This window comes from Notothenia rossii (genome assembly GCF_949606895.1).
Source record: "Notothenia rossii genome assembly, chromosome: 5".
In the NCBI taxonomy this organism is placed as follows: domain Eukaryota; kingdom Metazoa; phylum Chordata; class Actinopteri; order Perciformes; family Nototheniidae; genus Notothenia; species Notothenia rossii.
The window spans coordinates 75,720,854-75,741,748 of NC_136903.1; the positions used below are offsets into that span (position 1 = coordinate 75,720,854).

General features: G+C 41.0%; 1 protein-coding gene across 1 annotated transcript in view; it reads left to right on the forward strand.

Moving 5' to 3' along the window:
• The first annotated feature begins 8,106 nt into the window (after positions 1-8,106).
• sema3fa (sema domain, immunoglobulin domain (Ig), short basic domain, secreted, (semaphorin) 3Fa) overlaps positions 8,107-20,895 on the forward strand; it is a 50,381-nt gene continuing 37,592 nt past the window's right edge. Inside the window, 2 exon segments of the mRNA XM_079682184.1 lie at positions 8,107-8,500; positions 10,007-10,160. Of these exon segments, the coding sequence (XP_079538310.1) occupies positions 10,049-10,160 (112 nt within the window). The 5' untranslated portion in view covers positions 8,107-8,500; positions 10,007-10,048.

The following is a 20,895-nucleotide window of genomic DNA, read 5'->3' on the forward strand; positions in this document are numbered from 1 at the left end:
TGTGTGTGTGTGTGTGTGTGTGTGTGTTAAAATGTCTCAAAAAAGGAAGTGATGTTGAGACCTCCAACAAAAACTCAATGAACATGTCAAATTCAACTTCGGCCTGTCAGCTTCTTCTGTCAGTCCCCAGACTTCCTTTGAGTTTAAACTTGTTTTCAGTAACAGCTCATTTTCCTCAGCTTTGTGTAACAGCACATTCCACATTTCCTTACAGCCAGTGAAAAACTCACTCACAGACCGTTTCTCAATGCCGAGTATACCTGCTGCAGAGCCACTATTTCAAGTATACTACGTCATCAAGTGGCGCCGAATGCTGGGCATTTAACATGCATTTAAACAGTCCTTCGGCGCCACTCGATGACGCAGTATACTTGAAATAGTGGCTCTGCAGCAGGTTTAATCGACATTGAGAAACGGCCACAGACTAGAGATGCAGTCACAGTTTACATTGTGTAACAGCAAGAAATGTGCCCCACGTTTGTGGCGGCGAGGGTATTTATTCAACTGTTGAATCTGTCAACCGAGCTTTAGTGTGCGTGTGCTAATGTGGAATCTATGTGCACAGGGAAACATCCATCATACGCCCAGAAGAAAGACTGCGGGAGTATCTAGAAGTGTTGGCTGAACAGACTTGGCCTGTTGGTTAGTATCAGAAACACATCTTGCTGGGAGTCTTTGCAACCTCTGCCATACCTCTCCTTTTTTGAAATATTAAAATGTAGAAAGACTGAGACAGAAACAATGAAATACTACATATAAGCTTACAGACAAGATGCTGGCTCCAACAGAATTGCCTGATTTAAGTAATTATTACACAACTTGAACGCTGGTATCCATGTGGTCTTAGACAATAAAAGTGCCTGCTCTGTGTGAGTTACAAACTAGAGGAACCACCATTCTTAAAATTTAAAATGCATGCAAACTCCACAAGTCTCAGCCCACTTTATTCCAGCGGACAACAGCAGCAGGTCTGAAAACACAGAGGCAAATTATCTCTCTGTCAACTTCACACAGAGAACAATATGGGGTTAGCTTACTTTGGCTGGCACAACTAGTTCAACTGAGGGATATCCAGAATTAGGAGCCAGATGTGCCATTTAGTGGCAGCTGTTTGAGGCAAGACACTGTCCCCAGTGATTGGCCATTAAACTGTCAACATCTGGTGTAATGTAAGTGAAGCATGTGGTATGATATTTTAAAAGTTTTTGCAATTTTCACTTCAGCTTCACTGTAAACCAAATGGACACAACTGACCACTCTATTAACCGCTTGTGACATGTTTTCAGTTTTGCTGCCAAATCCAAATGAACCACAGCTAACATCAAAACAAAGCCATAACTTGAATTTGAATAACAATACAATAATCATGGGAACAGATTTTTTTGCAAAATGTGTGAGACCGACTGGAAACCTGAGTGTTGGGGGGAGGGAGTGCTGATGGGAAAGCAGACGGCGATAAGACTGAAGGACTTTCTTCTGGGATTGACTGGGGAGCCATCGACAGTTGTGACATCCCCCCTACAACGTTTTCACAGATAATTGAATTGTGAACTAAGCCAGAGAGAAAGGCATAGATGAGAATATGCGCTTGATGTGCCATACTGTCTCCAGACAACTTACTACGGGATCTTTTTCACAACTGCTGCTGGAAAGTCTGGGAACAGATGTCCAGGGAGATTTGCTCTCTTTTCTTTTAGTCCTGTTAGATTTTTTTATTTCCATAGAAAGTATTTTTCTCATCATTCCAAATCAACTGTGTCTGTTTCAACTGAACAATGCTACTGTCATGAATGCTTTTATCTTAAAAAGTCCAATCTGTCACTGCTGCCAGCTCTTCATCTGCATTACTCTAGAGTACAGCGTTTGAATCAAGATGGTTTTCATTAACTTTCATTTCATTTAGGTGTGTTCTGGCAACAATCTAGGTAGAGAAGGCAATCTGAGAGAGAACTGAAAGAAATGTGGTAGCAGACTGTAGAAATGATCAACAACATTATGCTTTGTTTGTTTGTTGTTGTTTGTTATTGTTGTTTTGGGGTAGGGCGATATTTTTCTTCCTTTGTTTTTCATTAACATAGACACACACAAAATCTCCCCCTACACAAACACACACACACACACACACACACACACACACACACACACACACACACACACACACACACACACACACACACACACACACACACACACACACACACACACACACACATACACACACATACACAAAAGTGTTTGGTCTACATCCCTCCTATGTCATTTTAAATTCTCTAGCCACCTGTTTCACGCACTTCAGAGCGAGTGATGACAGGAGGATGAGATGGTGAGAGGGGGAGGAGGAGCGAGGGGAAGGGTGAAGGACAAGGGACTCGGGCATAGTCCAGCTAGAGTTGTCGCAGAGGGAGGGTAAGTTAAAGACAGGCATCGTAAATATATATTCTAAACAGTGTATACTAAAGCTTTCAACCCACATGGAGCACACAGAATTCTTATCTGTAGTTTACAAACCAGAGTGAGACCCTGCAGCCGCTCTGTGAGGCACAGCAAAGCTTCAAACTAACCACTGATATCAGCACGCTAACATGCTGACAGTGACAATGTTAACATGCTGATGCAAGTCTAATGTTTACCATGTTAATCTTAGTTTGACCATATTATGACGAAAACATAAAAATACAGAGTTCAACAAAGTTATGATCATTTATTATGAGCAAAACATGAATGAGTTTACCAAAATCCATGGTAATCCATCAGTAAACCTATAGATCAAATTGAGATATTTCACTCCCACAAATGTAACCCTTCAGTAGCCTATTGCTTAAGGAAAAGTCAAAGAACAACAACAATATTAGGATTTTTCCCCTGGGAAATATGATTATCAATCCATTCAACTCATTCAAACCAATGTAGTGGAACAACTGACAGACTCAAAACCTGTCACTTGTTCTTGTTCTCAGCTATATTTAACATTTATTTCCATGCAATTCATAAGAAAAAGAGGAAGGGGAAAGAAAAGGAAGCAGAACAATAGGGAGTAAGATGGCTTTGTAGCAAACGGCAAATACCTGTCTTGTTAGCCAACACTTCTCAGTAGCTTAAATAAAAAGTCAAATAAGCAAGAAACTATTAAGAATGTTTTCACTCCCTTTAAAGAACCAACCAAGCCACGGCCAAAACACAAAAGTCCCATGTATTCCCCTATCAGACCACAGAATACATTAAATTGAGTTCCACTACAAAAGCTAACCACTTTTGAATGCAGCGTCGAACAAAAAGCAGAGTCATTTCCTCTTGCTGTCTGCAGTCTCTCCTTCTAGCCAGAGACCTGCGGCTGGATGCCGATGAAGAAGGACACTTACAGCCCGGACCCTCAGGAGGCCCACGCCAACACACAGCATGGGAAAGCTATTACACAAACCCCCTCAACCAACCACAGGTAGCATGGCTGGGGCACCTTCAACCACAATGTCATGCTAAATATAAAACCATTGTTATTGTTTGCAGTACGTTTTATTGTGAATAGCAAAAAGACAAGGGGGGAAACAACTGATGTAAAGTAATAAATGCTGTTCTCTGGTTGATAATGGTGGTGAGAATCCCCCCCAGCCAAGCAGGGGATAGGATCAGACCCTGTGGAGCCTGTTAAGAAACAGCTTTAATTCATACCAAATCATCCCACCACAGCTGCCCTCCTCCCTCTGTTTCCCAGGCAGGAGACACGTGAGCCAGATACAATGAGACAAACTTGTGTCATTTTTCAAAAAAAAGGCAGCTGTCCCATTTTTAGCCTCGCAAAGCTCCAGCTGAGTCACTGTCAGCTTCTGTGACAAGAGACCGAGAGATAAATACGAACAGAAAAATTACAATCAAGCAGAACACTGGGAGATCTGGATGAGAAGAATATGCATGAAGAAAAGAGTGTCATTAATCTTAAGAGTGCAGATCAAAACGCATGTCATGTGTGAGTAATCAGGGGAAGAACAGTATATTCGCTAAATAGCATGTTGGGCTGATTACATATTCACCAGCAAACAATACAATTGTTTGCTCCAGCAACAAGAGAGAAAACTCATTGTCTATGAGTTTTGCAGCAATTAACTTGGTATTATTTTGCTACCAAGCTTTATATATGAAACAGTTCGTAAATCCCTATTAAATCACTGTTCATAACTCAAATGTGATGTGGTATTTTTAGAGCTTGCCCACCGGTCTTCCCATAAAAAACATTTCTTGTTTGTATAAAATAGATATTTAAAGTTAGTCACACCGACAGTTATAGTATATATAAGGTGTAAAAACAAAATAAAACAGGCAACACTGTAAGATGATAAACAGCCAAAGTTTTCAGGGCCTGATTCAAGTTTTCTCCTGTCTGCCAGCTTTGTGAGGGAGGTATGACTGCAAAGTGTGGCGTTATCTTTTCCCATTTAAATGCTAATGAGCATGCTGCCTTACTAGTCAAAGCGCAGCAGAAACTGTGTGAATGTTTAATATCTTATCACACCAAAAGGTAACAGCTCTCCCGGTGAGGGGGAGATGAGTACATGTTCCCTCATTAAATTCTACACAAACGATGTGTCCCTCGGAGTGCACTGAGGGCCGTTCTGTGTGTCACGGCATCCTTAGCTGTGTGTGTGTGTGTGTGTGTGTGTGTGTGTGTTTGTGTGTGTGTGTGTGTGTGTGTGTGTGCGTGCGTGCGTGCGTGCGTGCGTGCGTGCGTGCGTGCGTGTGCGTGTGTGTGTGCGTGTGTGTGTGTTGGTTATGTGCATGGTCAGTTGTGTGCACTCACATCTGCCCGTGTAATTAACATGTGTGTGTACATGCAGATGTGCACTTGTTTCTTCACCTCATCAGTAATGAACAGCTGTTAATTGCCTCCCCATCAGAGGTTAGGGTTGTCACAGTCTGTTAATAATTACTTTCCATGGCTGGTGGAGTCATTGATGGCAAAAGGTTGGAGGAAAATTCATTGAATGTAATGAAACTCACATGAGAGAGTGACCTCTGCTCTTACTGCCTGGATTTGTATTCCCCACTGGCACCTGCTTCCATTCAACCCACCAGCGTCTTCTACAGTAACTACAAATAAGTGCATTATTTCCAAAGTGATGCTTATGAGACCTCCTCAGAGAACTTGGCTAGAATGAAAACAATAATCTATGCAGCATTGCCTTTACTGTATATCCTCTAAGAAAATGATTTTTTTTTAAATAGATCAACTCAAACAGTTTTGTTAAAACTGACAGATTCAGTCTGGATGATAAAAGTGAAGCATTCAAAGAGAAGTGATGTAATATCTGAAATGATCATAAGACTTCTGAGAAAGAACAATAATCTCCCATCAGCAGTGTTAAAACCCAGATTTGTAAACCTGGCATGTTCTCAGCAGAACAAAAAACCCTCAACGTCATTTTCGCAGAACTTCTCTGAATGTGGTCTGGCACCTAAAGATGATATATGGATTCAACTTTATCCTTCACATTGTATCCCACAGAAAGCTGCTAGAGAAAGCAAGCCTAGAGGAAAAACTGGAAAGCATGAGGGACTTTTATGAAGGCAGGCACTCCTCAAAGCCAGGATTCAATAATTGCTTTCCTCTTGTCTCACGCAAGTGACAGATGGTGAGGCCACCAGAGGCCTGAAGATGGGAATAATATTGTTGATTAAAAAGAAATATAGGAAACAACATGCAGCTGTTGGCTACAAGAAAGAAGAGGGAAGACAAAAAAAGAGAGAAATAGGAATAGTTAGAGCTGGGAAACAAAAATAATATTGGTAATGAAACAATTACATTTGGCTGCTCCACACACATTTTGATTGAGGATTGTTTTAAGTGCTGATAGTGGAAGTTTGGGGAAAGAGTTTTTATTGTTTGACTGATTCTTTGTTGTTGAGTCCTTGGGAGTTTTATGAAAGTTGTTATTTATTTGGCTTCTTTACAGTCAGACCACACTTCAAACACAAACGCCCACCTGCGTAAGTTAGGCATTGTGAGAGAAAAAGGATTTGATGTTTGTTTTTTTATTATCTGATATTCAGATGGACTGAAACATATCAATGTCTTCCATCCTGTGTGCGTGAGCTCGTCAGCGTGAGGGTAATTGTTTCCAAGAGCCTTTTACTGGTATCAAGGGAAATTTAACACTTTTAATAGCAAATGCTGATGCTGAGCTCTCTTCATGTCTCTGCTATGAGCATCAAAGCCCGGAGTCATGCTGCAAAGCCTATTTTGCATAAACTAATGAAATGATTGTCTTCAAGACATCTTTCAAAGGACAGAAAACTCAAAGTCATAGCCAGGGATCCGGCAATGTTTTTGTCCCCCTATAGCATGAACGTGCCTTTTTGTTATAGTTATCTAATGTATTCTCCTCAACTCAAAGGCTGATAAATGAAACCTATTCATATTTTGGACTAAATAAAGTCATTCAGCATAGGTTTTTCCATATCGCGTTCACAAGTACGTTTCAGTGAAATTGCCACCCAGTCAGTTGTGCAGGTTTTATGGTTTGTCACTGTAACATTATCCTTCACACACACAAAGGAAACAGTATATCAGCTTCACAGCCATTATTCAATGAAAGAAAGTCATTGTATCCTCCAAATTCCTTTCTGATTTTAGATGTTTCTGCAACAATAACGTCTCAAAGACATGCATGAGACCTACGGTACTGTATTTATCATATACGGAATAATAAGCATGCATATTGGGCATCAGCTGCGTTGTGCATTGACTGAATACGAAGCAAAATAAGCCAGTGTGATCAGGCGAGGGATCGAGTGAGATTAAAAGATTTAAGGCTCCATTTGCCCATGAATATCTGATGCCTATCTGTGGCGAGAGCTAGTGATCCTCTGTCAGGTCGTCGAGGTGTCAGAATAAATCTACCTTATCTCCGTTTGGCCACTTTTCAAATGTTTCTTATGTGAGACGTGCAGCCACATTTCTGTGGTACCACAAAGTCCCACAGCAGTTGTTTGCATCTTATGAAAATGTTTCTTCTCATCTGAAATCATGGTTGGCTTAGTTATTCTTTATTCTCCTCTTGAGAAAAAAGTGATTCATGCCTTATTCAAAAAGCAAACACTTTTCCATACTGTGCGACTGCCAATACCAGCAGATACTGAACAATTGTTTGGCTCAGATCTGGCATCAGAACGCTTCTCAGCACAACTCGATGTTGGCACCAGTCAGCAAATAAAAATCAGTAGCTGGCAGTCAGGATAATTATGTTGTAGAATAACCTCCTTCTTATTTTCATACTCCAGCTTCCAGCCATAGTGTTAAAAAAGCTAAGTTGAGTATTTAAGACCCTTTGCAGGAAGTTTGGACACACATGTTGAATAACTGTGAATTTGTCACAGCAAAATATTGTCTTCTCTCACACATATTGTGTTTGCCATGTGTCTTGTACCACAGTGCGTACATGTATTTTACACTCTTCATTCAGCTATAAAGTCATTATGGAGATATTTTAACCTTTCACTGTTTGAGAACTATAACATTGCCGTTGCTTATTTTAACACAATCTATCTTTATCTTAATCTTGATCTTAATATGTCTACCTTTAGGTAACATAGATATTTGCTAATAGCAATGAAAATAAACTGCATATTCTGCAAAAAGGCTTTGGGTTTCATTTAAGTATGTCATTTCCTCACTATGAATCAAATTCAAATGTACAGTGACATTCAGCTGGAAAACTATAATGCAAGAGTCATTAAAAAGCAATTGTGTCCCCACAGTGAATAGGAAAAAGAAAAGAAAAACAAATTATGTATGAATGGGAGATGCAATATGATAATTATTAGTCAGTGGGTAACACTAAGAAACTTAATATCAGTTGCAAAATCCCTATAAAGTAATTAAACTAAGATTTCAAAACCAGATGTTTAAAGGGAATATATTTGAGTTTTGATATGGCAGAACATTTTGGACGCCTTCCCCTAATGAAGTGAACATGACATATTTCACATCTCTACAAGCTGCCCTTTACCCAAATATATTCATCATTTCAGTTTAGAGTTTACCTCTGGAGTCAGATGATGCAAAGCTGACCTGTTTTGTGCTAGATTTCGGGGCGGGACGGAGCGCTGGGATGCTAAGGTAGGTTCCCTCCCCCATGGGTGTGTCCAGCGCCGGGAGACCTCCGCGGATCCACCTGCAGAGACTGCTTTCCTGCTTCACTCACTTGAGCGTAGCTGTGCATGGAAGACGGTTCTCTGCCACTCTTCTCCAGGAACAACTCTTTGTTTCTCACCTCATTCAGTGGACAATACAGAATCTGTTGATGCGATTTAGAGATCACTTCAAGTTAAGGCGGCTGCGTCAAGTTCATTTAAATCCCAGCTTTGTTTGGCTCTGTGGATAATCGTGCAGGATCTGCGGCGGATACACTGATAGTCACTGCGTGCGGACAGAGGAGCTCAAAGGATCCGGGGTGGATGGTTTTAAATGTTGGCCAGCTTTATCCCAATAGTCACTGGACGGAACTAGAAGGTTGGTTCAAATCTAAATGCTGTTTTGATGTCAGATTAATTTTTCTATGGAGACAGATGTGCTCATAAATCAGGGAGACACATTTTGTGCAACACAAATTATGAAGGCTGCTTGTGCAAGATTAGGGCTCCAATAATTGAAATTATTTGTTTTCTTTTTAATTATGTGATATGATTTTGTCCTGAATAATTGGAACGATATATTTCCAATCATCAAAGTTAAGTTGGCATGTCATTTTGTTTTAAGCGTGCTTTTTTGGCGCCTGGGAGGTAGTTTTAAATGACCGATACTACAAATTCAAAAGCTGCAAGAGAAAAGACCACTATTTGTGTGCGTGTGTTCAGTGGACAATGTGAGTTAAGAGGGCACTGAAAGTTCTTTCTGCATGTGATGCTGTATCTTCATAATCTGCTATCCGCCATGATTGAATGCATGTCACTTGTCCTCAACGCTACTTTTGACAATCTTAAAATCCTCTTATAAATGACACGTGGTTCATATTCATGTCCTCATAACTCAAAGCCCAGTCACGCTTTATTTTGGTTAACGGTCTGCTTTGGAGTTATGCCTTTGGGCTCAATGTGGAACTTGATCTTAAACCCTCACTGACAGTTTGACCTCAGACTCAGATCCACGTTTACGAGAAGATCATACCATGCATGGATAATTACAGCAAAGCACTGTGCGCTACTGTAAAATCGTTGTATTGTCTCCAAACGTGGCACAGTCGATTCTCTGTGCAAGCTTTTTGTTTGTCACCTCGGCCTCCCGCTGATAATTTGGAGCGTCTTTAGATCCTTTTATGGGGATATTATTAACTTCATCTCCCTTTGTGCCTCATCTCAGCATGTTGATGTGCTTTGTGATTTGAGCCCGGCCAGTGCGCGCCAGGCTCGGTGTACTACTGCTGAAATGAAGTTATTGTTATATAATGGTAGCAGAAAAACAATCCTTTCCTAGTTATTTGCTGCTTTTGCAAACACTTTTTGTGTCCGGTGTATTACAAGTATGGGAGGGCAGCGCGCGGTGGCTCCTTCTGGCTCTCCCAGCTGAAGGAGAATCCGTCCATTCACACTGCTGCCCTCACAGCACAGAGGCAGACCATGCAAGAATAACTGTGGGCGATGAGGAGAGTCACATTACAATGAGAGCTTCCACAGGAAATCTAGCAATGATGGAAAACCAATGCTGAACCAGCAGTTTCTTTCCAAACTCTCTGGTTTTAAAGATTTGGGTTAAGTTATGCCTACTTGTTTCTTTGAACATAATATAATCAAAATTCAAGGCATTTTGATTCCTTATAAGAATATCTAAATAAACAGATAAAAGGAGGCTACACAACTAGTTTGACGCTTTGTTTCTTAGTCCCTGCTTGATTTTCTGTGTTGTCAGTGTATGACTTGAGTACCAAATCGTTAAGACTGAAGGTCAGTGGCTGAGAATTGGTCGCTGCAGTTATTTTTTGAGGGAGACTCATTGTCTAATGCTTTCCTCTCTCTCCCTCAGCTTCTGGGCTCTCCTTCTCCTCTGTTAAAAAACTGAGGAACCATGTTGTGGGACAAACTGTGCTGGGTAATGGCCCTGCTGGCCCTATCATCCGGGGCGCTGCCCGGCCCCAACGAGCCCCTCTCTGCTCCCAGGATCTTCCTGTCCTTCAAAGGTAAGGCGCTAAAATGCTTGCTGCATCTGTGACCCAGTTTGTTTAATTCTGGATTTATACAGACAAGATCACCTGTCTGATGGTTGCTACTTTCAGCAGTCTTTTATTTCTTGGTCTTGTTATGGGTAAACTACTGGCACTAGCTATATTCAGGAGGGCTTGGCACTTATTCCTTCGCTGGCTGACAGAGAGTTTGATTGTGAGGCGTGATGAGAGGGCAGAGGAGATGTGCTGCTGATTGTCCTGACCGTTCAGGACAGAGAACATTTCTTTATTTAATTGCTTGGCTGATATTAGTTCCCCAAACAGGCCTTTGTGCGACCTCGGCTCCCTTCAGAAATCAAGTCAGATTTAACACTTGGCTGGGCACACACTCGGGGATCAGATCCAGCATGTTATGAATGTTTGCGAGTGCCACATGAGACCCTGTGTGTGTTGAACTGTCCCGTTAAAATAGGTCTCAGCGGTGCAGTCTCCGGTGCTTTGTCGGCCCAGCGCTAGCAAGGCCATCGTGTCCATGTAAATATCTAATGATTTTATAGCGCTTCTGCCTCTCAAGTAGACTTTTATAAGCATCCGTCATGAGGTCATCAAATGTCAGATCCCACCTCTGTGTCGAGTGGAACAGTTAGCAACACTGAATGGGAACTGGAGGTCTCTGTAAATCACTGTTTTGAAATTCTTCATTTTCTACACTTACCAAGTTTCTACTCCCTATATATTTTGCTCACCTGTTTGTTTTCTCTCTCACCATCCCATCACTTTCTCGCTGTCTCTAATCCAGTTGGATTTCACCCTCCACTCGCTTCACATTTACTTGGCAGAAAATAGTTCATTTATTTTCTACGTCTTTTAATTGAGTTCCTTTTTGTTTTTAATTAGTTGTGGAGGTTACTTTATGCCCTGCAGAGCAACTTCAGATTGCTGGAGAATAGAAATGCACCCTAAGCTATGCATCCCCTGATTGTATTGGTTATGCACCCTACTGTACTTCTGGGAAAAGCTATAATGTGTTTTTATTAATTTTGGATGTGCCCCAAACATGTCAAACTTCTTCCCATTCTGCAGCATACCTATGTAATGAACAACATTATGTACAAATGTACTTATCCAAATAATTGGCTTTAGGTTTAATGATATGTGTCTAGTGCTGGCATACAGATGTGTTTTAATAAAGGCTTCAGATAACATATCCAAGTAAATTTTAATGAGCTGCTTTGATTATTAAACAAAACAAAGAGACAAACTTAAAATGTGGGCTGCCGACTGTAGCTGCTAAAATATATATATATTTATCTTTTTGGTACTTCGTTGTTGAGTGTGCTTCTGTCTGTGACCCAGCTTCACATGTTTATCTATAAAGGTTACACAAAGTATCACTTCCCACTGATTATTTGCATTTTATAAAGCTGCAGAGAAGAGGTTGCTGCCTTTGGCTGAAATCCAAAACTTTTCCACAAATGATCCAACACTCTGTCTTTGCTTTTCAATTATTTGCCCTTGATCAGAGAAACAAACAAGGGGTTATATGCATAGATGCACACACATTTTCTTTTAAAGAAAAAGGATAACATCTGTACACAGTATTAGTTCTGCATTAAAGTGTGACAATCTGCCATGAACACTTACACAGAACTTCAATTCTACGTACACTGCTCTTCTGTACGGTTTGTGTGTTTTCCTGGAACATGTATAAAAGCCCAGACAAATCAGATCATGTGTAATATCACAATGGCGTATCAGGTAAACATTTTAAAGTCTGAAGAACATCCTTCAATGTGGCATTTGGCTCCTGCTTTATTACTACTTAATTTTTGTACATATTTTTATTTAAATTGATCTGATAATTATTTTTCTGTTCAATACAATAAATATACTTAACTAGGTAATTATGTGCACTTGCAATTCATTTTTAATATTCTATTTGTATTCTCGTTCAAAATTCAAGCTCTATACAGGTTTCCCAAATTGAAAAAAAAATCTATTAAGTGCATTTAACCACGAGATGACTTAAGGTTTACTAAGTAAACAGCCATAAGCAACCAAAGCTGATAATTCTGTCTTTTGAGGTTCCTAAAGAAGCCACTGAGTGTGTTTGTGTAAGCTGAGTTATTAACTGTGATAAGGGGAGCAAACAGAGGCTAAGACCAAAGGAATGCCCATTCAAAGCTCATAGGGATAGATCATCAACCCAGACTTCAAAAGACTTACAAACCTAAACACACACACTTACAAAACACCACACTGCAATGCAGCTATCAAACTATACATTGTGCATTTCCCAAAAATAGTATAGTTTAACACCATGCTATACTAAGTGCTTAACTTACCTTCTTGTACATACATCTAAAAGTGTAAGTTGAATTAAAAATGTTAAATTATGTAGTTGTTAGGGTTAGCTTAGGTAAGTGCGGATGAGGTTATGTAAACAAAAGGTCAGAGTTATGAAGGTGTACTCTCTCTCTCATAAAGGACTTTCTAAAGGGTGACTTAGATCAGCTGCTGAAAACTCCTATATTTACTTTTAAACAAGGTCTATAATCACGTGCTATTTTAGTGCGTGGGGCTCTGTGAGGTTGTGACCCTTTAAACAGAAGCCAGTCACAGCCGAGGTTAACTGCCCTCAAACTGTGGGAGAATGGCACCATATTAACAAGTAATAGCTTGTTACGCTAATCCCCGGGCCCATTTGAAAGTGTTTAACTTTGTTTTCCTTTGGCCGCTTCAGACCTCGGTTGAACACCTGGGTGCAAGGTTAGCTCTGGGAAGAAAGCCAGACAAAGCCAGGCAATTTTGAGGAATGATCTTAAGGTTACTCCCGCCTCTGTACTTTCCTGGACTGTCTTTTTGTCCCACGTAATGCGTCGATGATTGTCAGTCTGCAACAAAGACTTCACTATCGTCTCATCTATCTCTCCAGTTTTCAGGGTTAAGATGGTGAGATGTCTCCACCTCTTTACCCTCTGAATAATTAGCAGTTGCTACAGAGCTTGAACTTTCCTGCTTTTTCTCTAAAACAATAGACCTCATCCTCCAGAGATTATGTCCTATAGGCAGATTTATGCGTATATATAGCACATGAGAAAAGCCCTTTGTCTTCCTCTAGTTATACGAGTGTGACATTCCACTATATAGGTGGTCTCACTGTTGATGTTCTCTTGACGTGAAAGAGAAACTATTTTGGTCCTGCTCATCTTCATCTTGCCCTGAGACATTACACCTTACATTCTCCAGACTGTAAGAGGGATACCAAAGCTAAGTTTATCTCCTCGCACCTTGCCCAGCCTCCTCACTTTACACCAGACACAGAACAAAGTGCCTCAGACAAGCCTTGCTGCAATTAAGTCTCAGAAATCAATGGGCTGCTGAAAGCTTATGGACAGCTAACCTGTCTGCTGGCACATGACCCCTGGCTACCTTGGATTGATCTTTAGTCTGGCTGTTAAAGTCCAGACAAACCTGACAGACAAGCTTCTTGATATAGCAATCCATCAGAAGCAAAGAATATAAACATACATAGTCATTCATGCAAACACACATATGTTTGAGCTGCCTCCGTTGTCTTTATCTGGCTCCTTCAAACAATGGTGAAGAGGCTGCATGTAACGGGCTACTGCTGGCTAATCACAAGAGAGATTGCTTGTTCTATTAACCCAGAAGCCTTTCTGCTGTTAAGCTGAAACATTTCATCAATTAGCCATATGATCAGACCTCATTTCAGGTTATCGTGCATTATATTACATGCATCATCAGAGATGTTAAACATAATGAGACATGTATTGCAAAGCAAACTATCCTTGGGAGATTGCCTTAATGTTATCATGAATTTATTGGCAATACGCAATGATGAAAGTAATTGTCTACAGTGTCAGGTGCTAATGTTATTGCTTTGCCCAATGTAGTAGGGTATAGAGGTGGTCAATAATATAAAGGCTTCGGGGAATAGAGATAGATTGTTTTTGCATAGTTTTACACCTGATGGTTTACAGTACATGGGGATTTTGTGTTGTCATGTTTGTCCTTAATGGAAATGATTATTCTGTTGCTGGGATTTTTTAAACATAAAAGACATAGCAACAACCAATGTTTGGGCCTACCTACTATACCAGCTGAGCTTGTTTACTTCTTCCCAACAGATAATCATCATCACCACAGCCTTTCACTCTCCCTGTCCTACATGTGCTCAATTCCTAGAACTTATGGAAGGAAGACTGCATTTTAGAAATGTCACTTAGTCACGTTGCTCCTCGTTTGTCGTACATGGTTGCAGTTTGTTCTCTTGGTATGCATAAGATATGCAACATTGTAACTAGTGGCAAAGCAGTCCAAAGCTGCCTCCCTTCCCGATGATCTCCATTAGAGAATGTCAGGGCACTGAAAACATTTTCCACAGAAAAATGTTTGGGGGCTGCGGCACGCAAGCCCGCAGCAATTACTACAATACTTTGCTACTTTCTCTCTAGAGATGCTGCCGGTGGATGAGGGGCAGAGCAGAGAGCAACCTCTGCTCTGCAGGATACATGCTGTCAAACTATGATTATTCAGGAGAGAAAAACAGAAGGCGACAGCTCCAGTGCTAAATATAGTGTCCTTCCTGTCTGTTTCTTTCTCTTTTTATCTCCCGCTCCTTCTCTGCCTCGTCCTCCTCCTCCTCTGCCTTTACTCTACACTCATACCCTCTCTATTTGCTTGTTGATAAGAGTTTGGCAGTGTGAGGTGAGGGAGGAGAGCACCCAGTGTGCCGCCCACAGCAGCTGTTTCTGTACACTCAAAATGGGAAAGGGGAGAGGGGGGGGGGGTCTCTAAAGTGCCCAGACTTTCCTTAAGAGGAAGACACAAAGGTGAGGGAGCAGGGGAATATATAAGGGAAATATAGGAGAGGAGTGGGTGGATGTATGTGCTGAAAGGTTTTCCATACCAGCTCAGGAAACGTAAGTGCAGAAGTTAGATCGCAGATCTGAAAGGAAATAATCTGTCTCCAATGTAGCTCTTTTTCTCGTTTTCACGCAATAATTGCTGGCTCCCCCACCCTTTTTTAAAGAGAAATGCATTGAGTAAGCGATTCACTAAGTGAAAACAGTTTGCTGCGAAATATTTCCTCCTTCTAATCGTTTTTCAAAGCTGGCTGCAGAGCCCATGCACTTGTTAATGCTGGGAATCTCCCCCTGCGGTGATACAAATGCACAACATCCACATGAAACCGTAATCACTCCGCTATTTATTATTCCAGACTCTAGCTAATAGGCATTTTAATCATAGATTTTATTATTTTGTACGGGGGAGGAGGAGATCTACTTATCTCAGAATAAGCTTTTCTTCCTCTGCGAGATGTGTTGCAGCTACTAACAAACATGCATAGTGAAAATATTCAGTAATGATTGAGGGAAGGATGTTGGTATATGACAAGAGGTGAACCTTTAGAGTGTGTTAAAAAGACTAATGTATATTAGCTGTCAACACATGTTTATTAGTCATGCAAACTACTATACTTTCACATGCAACTTAAAACTAAGAAAAGCATCAATGTTCCTCGTTTTGCAAAAGCATGTTTAGTGTAATGATACTAAAGGTTTATGACTTGGATCCTTATCATGCATGCAGAGTTGTGAGATACCTTTCACTTTTTATTACATTTTCAAACAAACCTCCTCATCGTTTGCTCTGATGATAGATATATATATATATTCATTCCCATCCAGCTGCTCCAACTAATCACAGTCACCTAACAATGTATCCAGAGAATTTCAGGATTTTACTTTAAACATTCTGTGTTTTAAGTTTTCTGTCAGAGATCTTGCACTTCAATGATTTACTACATGTAGGGGAAGCTTTGGCACGCTCGATAAATAGCCCTTCCAGTTTTCTGCCTGTTGTGTAAAGGGGGGGTAACACTCAGCAGCGGGTGAAACATGCTGTGATAAATGTGTGTGTGCGGTAGACGGTGTATCCTGGTTTAGGGATGCTCAATGAATCGTATTTTTATCGCGATTATGATTATGGCTTGCAACGATTCCGAAAACAACTTAATCGAAATAAAACAATAATTTTTTATTATTATTATGACTTTTTTTTTTTTTTTTTTTGGGGGGGGGTTTTCAGTTGAATTATACTTAAAGTTCAGGGTAATCAACTGTTAAAAACATGCTGTTCAAAAAAATGTCTCCAATAAATGGATGTTTTCAAAGTCAATGAATAATCGCATTTAATAATCGCAATTACTATTATTGACCCAAATAATCGAGATTATGATTTTTGCCATAATCGAGCAGCCCTATCCTGGTGTATGTTTCAGTCTCTTTGTTTTCACCCAATACATTTTTGGATTGAAATCTGGCTGAAGATAAATGTAAGCTACAGAGTTACATGAGGATGATGTCTCGATAATTGTTCTGAGTACTTTACAGTGCCCATAATTATTGAGGTGTGATTTTTAGTCATTATTAGAGGCAGGTTATTATGCAGGCTGTGATCAACCTAACCAACTGCAGGATGTTTGATGACAACATTAAGAAACAGAGTCTGTCATTGCTTTTACAAGAGAGTATTTTCTTAGGATTCATAGTGACGGAGAGTAATGGGAGAGTCTTTGAACATTCATGTCAAGTCCATATGCTTGCTGTCTTGTTTGTGTGTACATGCTTGAGTGTGCACACATGCTTGCAGAGTGTCTGTAAAGAGCTGTATGACACTGATTTGGTTGTGTTGCCATAGCAGCATCTACCTGTCACTCCTCACAAATCGAATCACGTTGAGATGATTTTCAACAGAGGGGAGAGGTGCAATGTAATCACAGCATTGTGCTTATTTCCCCTGATGTCTGCTGCCTCGTCTGCTTCAGGAGATCTTGAAGTGAAGCGGCATGGAGGCTTCAGGGCTTAGTTAAGACAAAAAAAATACATTTGCTAAAACAATAGACTTTTAAAAGGCCACAGTGTGGTTTTGTGAAAGTGTGAAGGAAGGTTGGAGAGTTAAGTGAAGGATTGGTTTCTCTTGTTGGAGGTTCCAACCATGCCAACCAGATGTGGCTGAGGTATGGGAGTCGAGGGGAGGGAGGTTGTTGTAGCCCGGACTAAAATGAAGGTGACAGTGGGTCAAGGGCACCCCTCCACTTGTTTACTCAGACAGCTATCATTCATTATCATTTGTCTGTCAGTGTTGGGATCCTGTTACTGCAGTGCCTTTGACCTCGTTCAAATGGTGGCCGGTGTGAACACTTGTGGTGGGAAAACTACTGGGGACACACACTAGGTAGTGTGGAGCTACATATACTGTGTGTGTGTATATGTAGCGCCATAAGTGCAGGTAATGTTTATAAGAACTAGGGCTGCACGATATTGAAAAAAAATGACATTGCGATATTCTTTTCCCCTGCGATATATATTACGTTTTTTTTTAACTATATTTAACCGGATGACGTCTGGATCTTAACTGGTTGACTCATCATACCTTAAGTCATGATCTAACATGTCATGATAATGCATGTTGCTTACCCTCAAATAAGGGGGTTCATCTGTGAATGAAGAAGAGAAGAACCTTTTTGTATCGAAAATAGTTCCAGATGGCAGATGTTGCTTTTCTTTTTGGAAGTAAATCTTCATTCTCGCCGGTATTGTCCTCCTCTGCATCGCTCATTTTTTACCGGTGTTTTGATGGTCTGCAAACTAGCGGGGCCGGGCCTGCTGTCATCTGATCAAGAATGATTGTGATTGGTGGTTTTCTGTGAATGCAGAGCCTGCATGTCACTCACTCAAGTATCCCTGACATGAGAGCCGCGCAACTTTTCCTTTTGTAGCGAGCAGCAAAATAATTGTAACATGAAGTGTTTGAGTTAATGTACCTACTTAATATCGCACGTCCTAAAAAAAAAGAAAAAAGAAAAAAATAGTATTATAAAATCGCACGTCCCTGCGATGTGAGTATCGCGCATGCGCATATCGCGGTTATCGCCATGACACGATATATCGTTCAGCCCTAATAAGAACTATGTCTGGCATTAGAGGAACAATATTGTATATTCATTAAGTCATAGAATAAAGAAATAATTTTTTGACTAAACGCCTCATTTTCTATCTAAACTCGCTCCAGTGATTTACCTTCTTCAGACTTTCAGCACTTGATTGAAGTAAACCTTCACCGTCAACAATTTCAATAACAAGCTTCTTTCATGTGGCTCAGTTTTATACTAGCAATAAGTGTATTATGAGTTTTTGATTTACTGACATTGAAATACCAAGCAAGAATTACCCCTACGCGAGTTCGTAGTGTGTGAATAAGGTCACTGGCTTTAGCTTTGTGTTTAGTTTAAGGCAGAAACTAGGTCAGTGGTTTTGAAACAAGTGATTAGTTGGTCAATCATTTTGATAATAGATAAATAGTTTCTAAAGGACATTTATCATGGAAAAATGCAACATATTTACTTGTTTTAGCCTCTTAAATGTCCCTATTTGGTCTGATTTTAAGGTTTTTCACCGTTAATGTATTACATTTTATAGACTTACTCAATAATTTATTGATTAAAAAGTTATCAAAAAATTGCACCCTTGCTGGACATGGAGTAACGTTCCGTGGTGGAGAGCTCACAGTGTATACATTTAATTGTGTTACCAGTGATAACAGGTGTTTCTGATGTACAGAGATCTGTAAAGCTATTGTTGGTATCCATGGAGATTTTTCGCAGCCCCATTACTTTAATGTTATCTGAATTTCACATGAGTGACTACAGACGTATTCCCCTCCTTATAGACACAGTCTGACATGTTGAACTTGGGAATCGTGTCTTGTTCCAGCTCAGACATCATCCGGGAGGAAAGGAGGAAGAGAAGCAGAAGACAGAAAGACGGAGAGAGTCAGATAGGGAGTGCAAGAGTCAAAGTAAGGACTGTTAAGAAGATAGGGTGAGTGGAGGAAAATGTGAAGGGAGCAAAAGAGCAGACTCACACGGGGCTCTCTGAGAGTGCTAATGGACTACAGGGCATCAGTGTCAGGTTTGCTGTCTCAGCCAGAGCGTGGATAGATGGAGGGATTTGAGAATGAGAAGGAGTGTGGGAGCACAAAGACATTCTCAGGACAAATTGTGTGTCTGCTTCCCATTAGCGGTGTTAGAGTGTTGGTTGAGATGGTTTACCTCAGCTGGTGACTGGGTCTGACTGTCCCGCTCTGTGCCAATGCCCCGGCAATAACCTCTGCAAGAGTCAATGAAATGCTGACTTTATTCACACTTACAGATTGTCACAGAGATTGTCTAAGAAATAGTGTTTTTGGCACGAACATTTGGACTAAATCCCAAAGTGCGTTGTGAACCACACATCTATTCATCAACATTAGAAAAATGATGGGAAGCCAGAGTAAAAATATTTCCTTTTGCAGAGTGTTTATATGATCAAAGTAGTGTAGCTTGCTCTGTGCCAGTTTGGCAAAGTTGTATGGGAAGTGTTTCCTTTTATAAATTAAAGGTCAAAGTTGTGTTCAGGCAATCTCAGCACCCACAACTTGAAGAATGTTTCAGGTGTGGGAGATTCAGACCATTCCATCAACTGGGCTGTGTGAACAGTGTATGTTGGATAAAGACCAAGTAGCTGTCTATGTGATTATGGGAGAAATTAGGCCTGTGGTTGAGCCTGACCATGATCCTGTGGGAGGCTGCAGTAGTTGTGTCTCGCTATTGGATTTAAAAAGCCGGAACATTTCTCTTCCTACTGCTGCCACCGTCAGAGCTGTATTTCATATTTTACCTCAATCTCTTGCTTTCATACACTCTTCATACATTGTCTCTGCAGGATTCCTAATTGGTGAAAACTGAGCCCTCAGTCAGATGCTAACATCATTACAAAGCCCACCTTCAAAGTTTGAGATGTACATGCTTGCTAAATAGCAAAGCCTCCCTTGTCAGATTGATCCAGCTCCAATTGGATTTGTATTCCCCATGTTCCATTAGCTGCTGTGGCTTCGGGCAAGTAATGCCTGAGTTTGAAGGTCAGACCTCTGAGTGACATCACGCCTGTGTGGGCGAGAACCCCCCGAACCCATCACGTCCCGAAAGAACAAGAGAGAAGTGCCCAGAGGAGGAGGGAGGGTCAAATGTGGTGCAACATGAGGTTTCCAGGCCTTCTCTCAGGGTTCATGCTCTGATGGGCTTCCTGATAATGTGCTGATTGTGGAGGGGAGGAGATGGCCTCTCATCCCCGATCACTGTGGCCGTTGCATTGACGTGATGCCAAGATCTTTTTTTTCCGTGGCTGCCCCGTTCACACCCCTTTGCCTCCACGCTTTGTTAGTCAGCCCTGTTCTCAGGAACCCTCTAGGTGTCCCTAATGGTATGTTGGCAGTGTTGTCCATGGTATCTGTGCCATATGTGTGTGTCTGTGTGACGGCATACATATGTATGAATGAGAAATAGGAGCAAGGGCCTCCTATGTTGCTGTTGTTTTTGTTGTTGTTGGTGTCGACGCCTCACTCATCCCCTTGAATGGACTGCTTGGTCTCAATGGAAGAGGGGCGTTTTGTGTGGGCTGGGTCCATCATTCATTTACTTCATTCATGTCCCCGGGGTAGCGGAGGGGGAGTGGCATACAACACTGGCACGGCATTAACGCTCAAAGCATCTCTGTCTGTCCCCTTTCCTCCCTCTGCTCCCTCTCTCTTTCTGTCCCTCATCATTCTCGTCTCTCACTTTTCCTCCTCTTGGCACAAATGCTGAAGCAGTCATCGCTCAAAGCTTGGCTGTGATCCGGGGCTT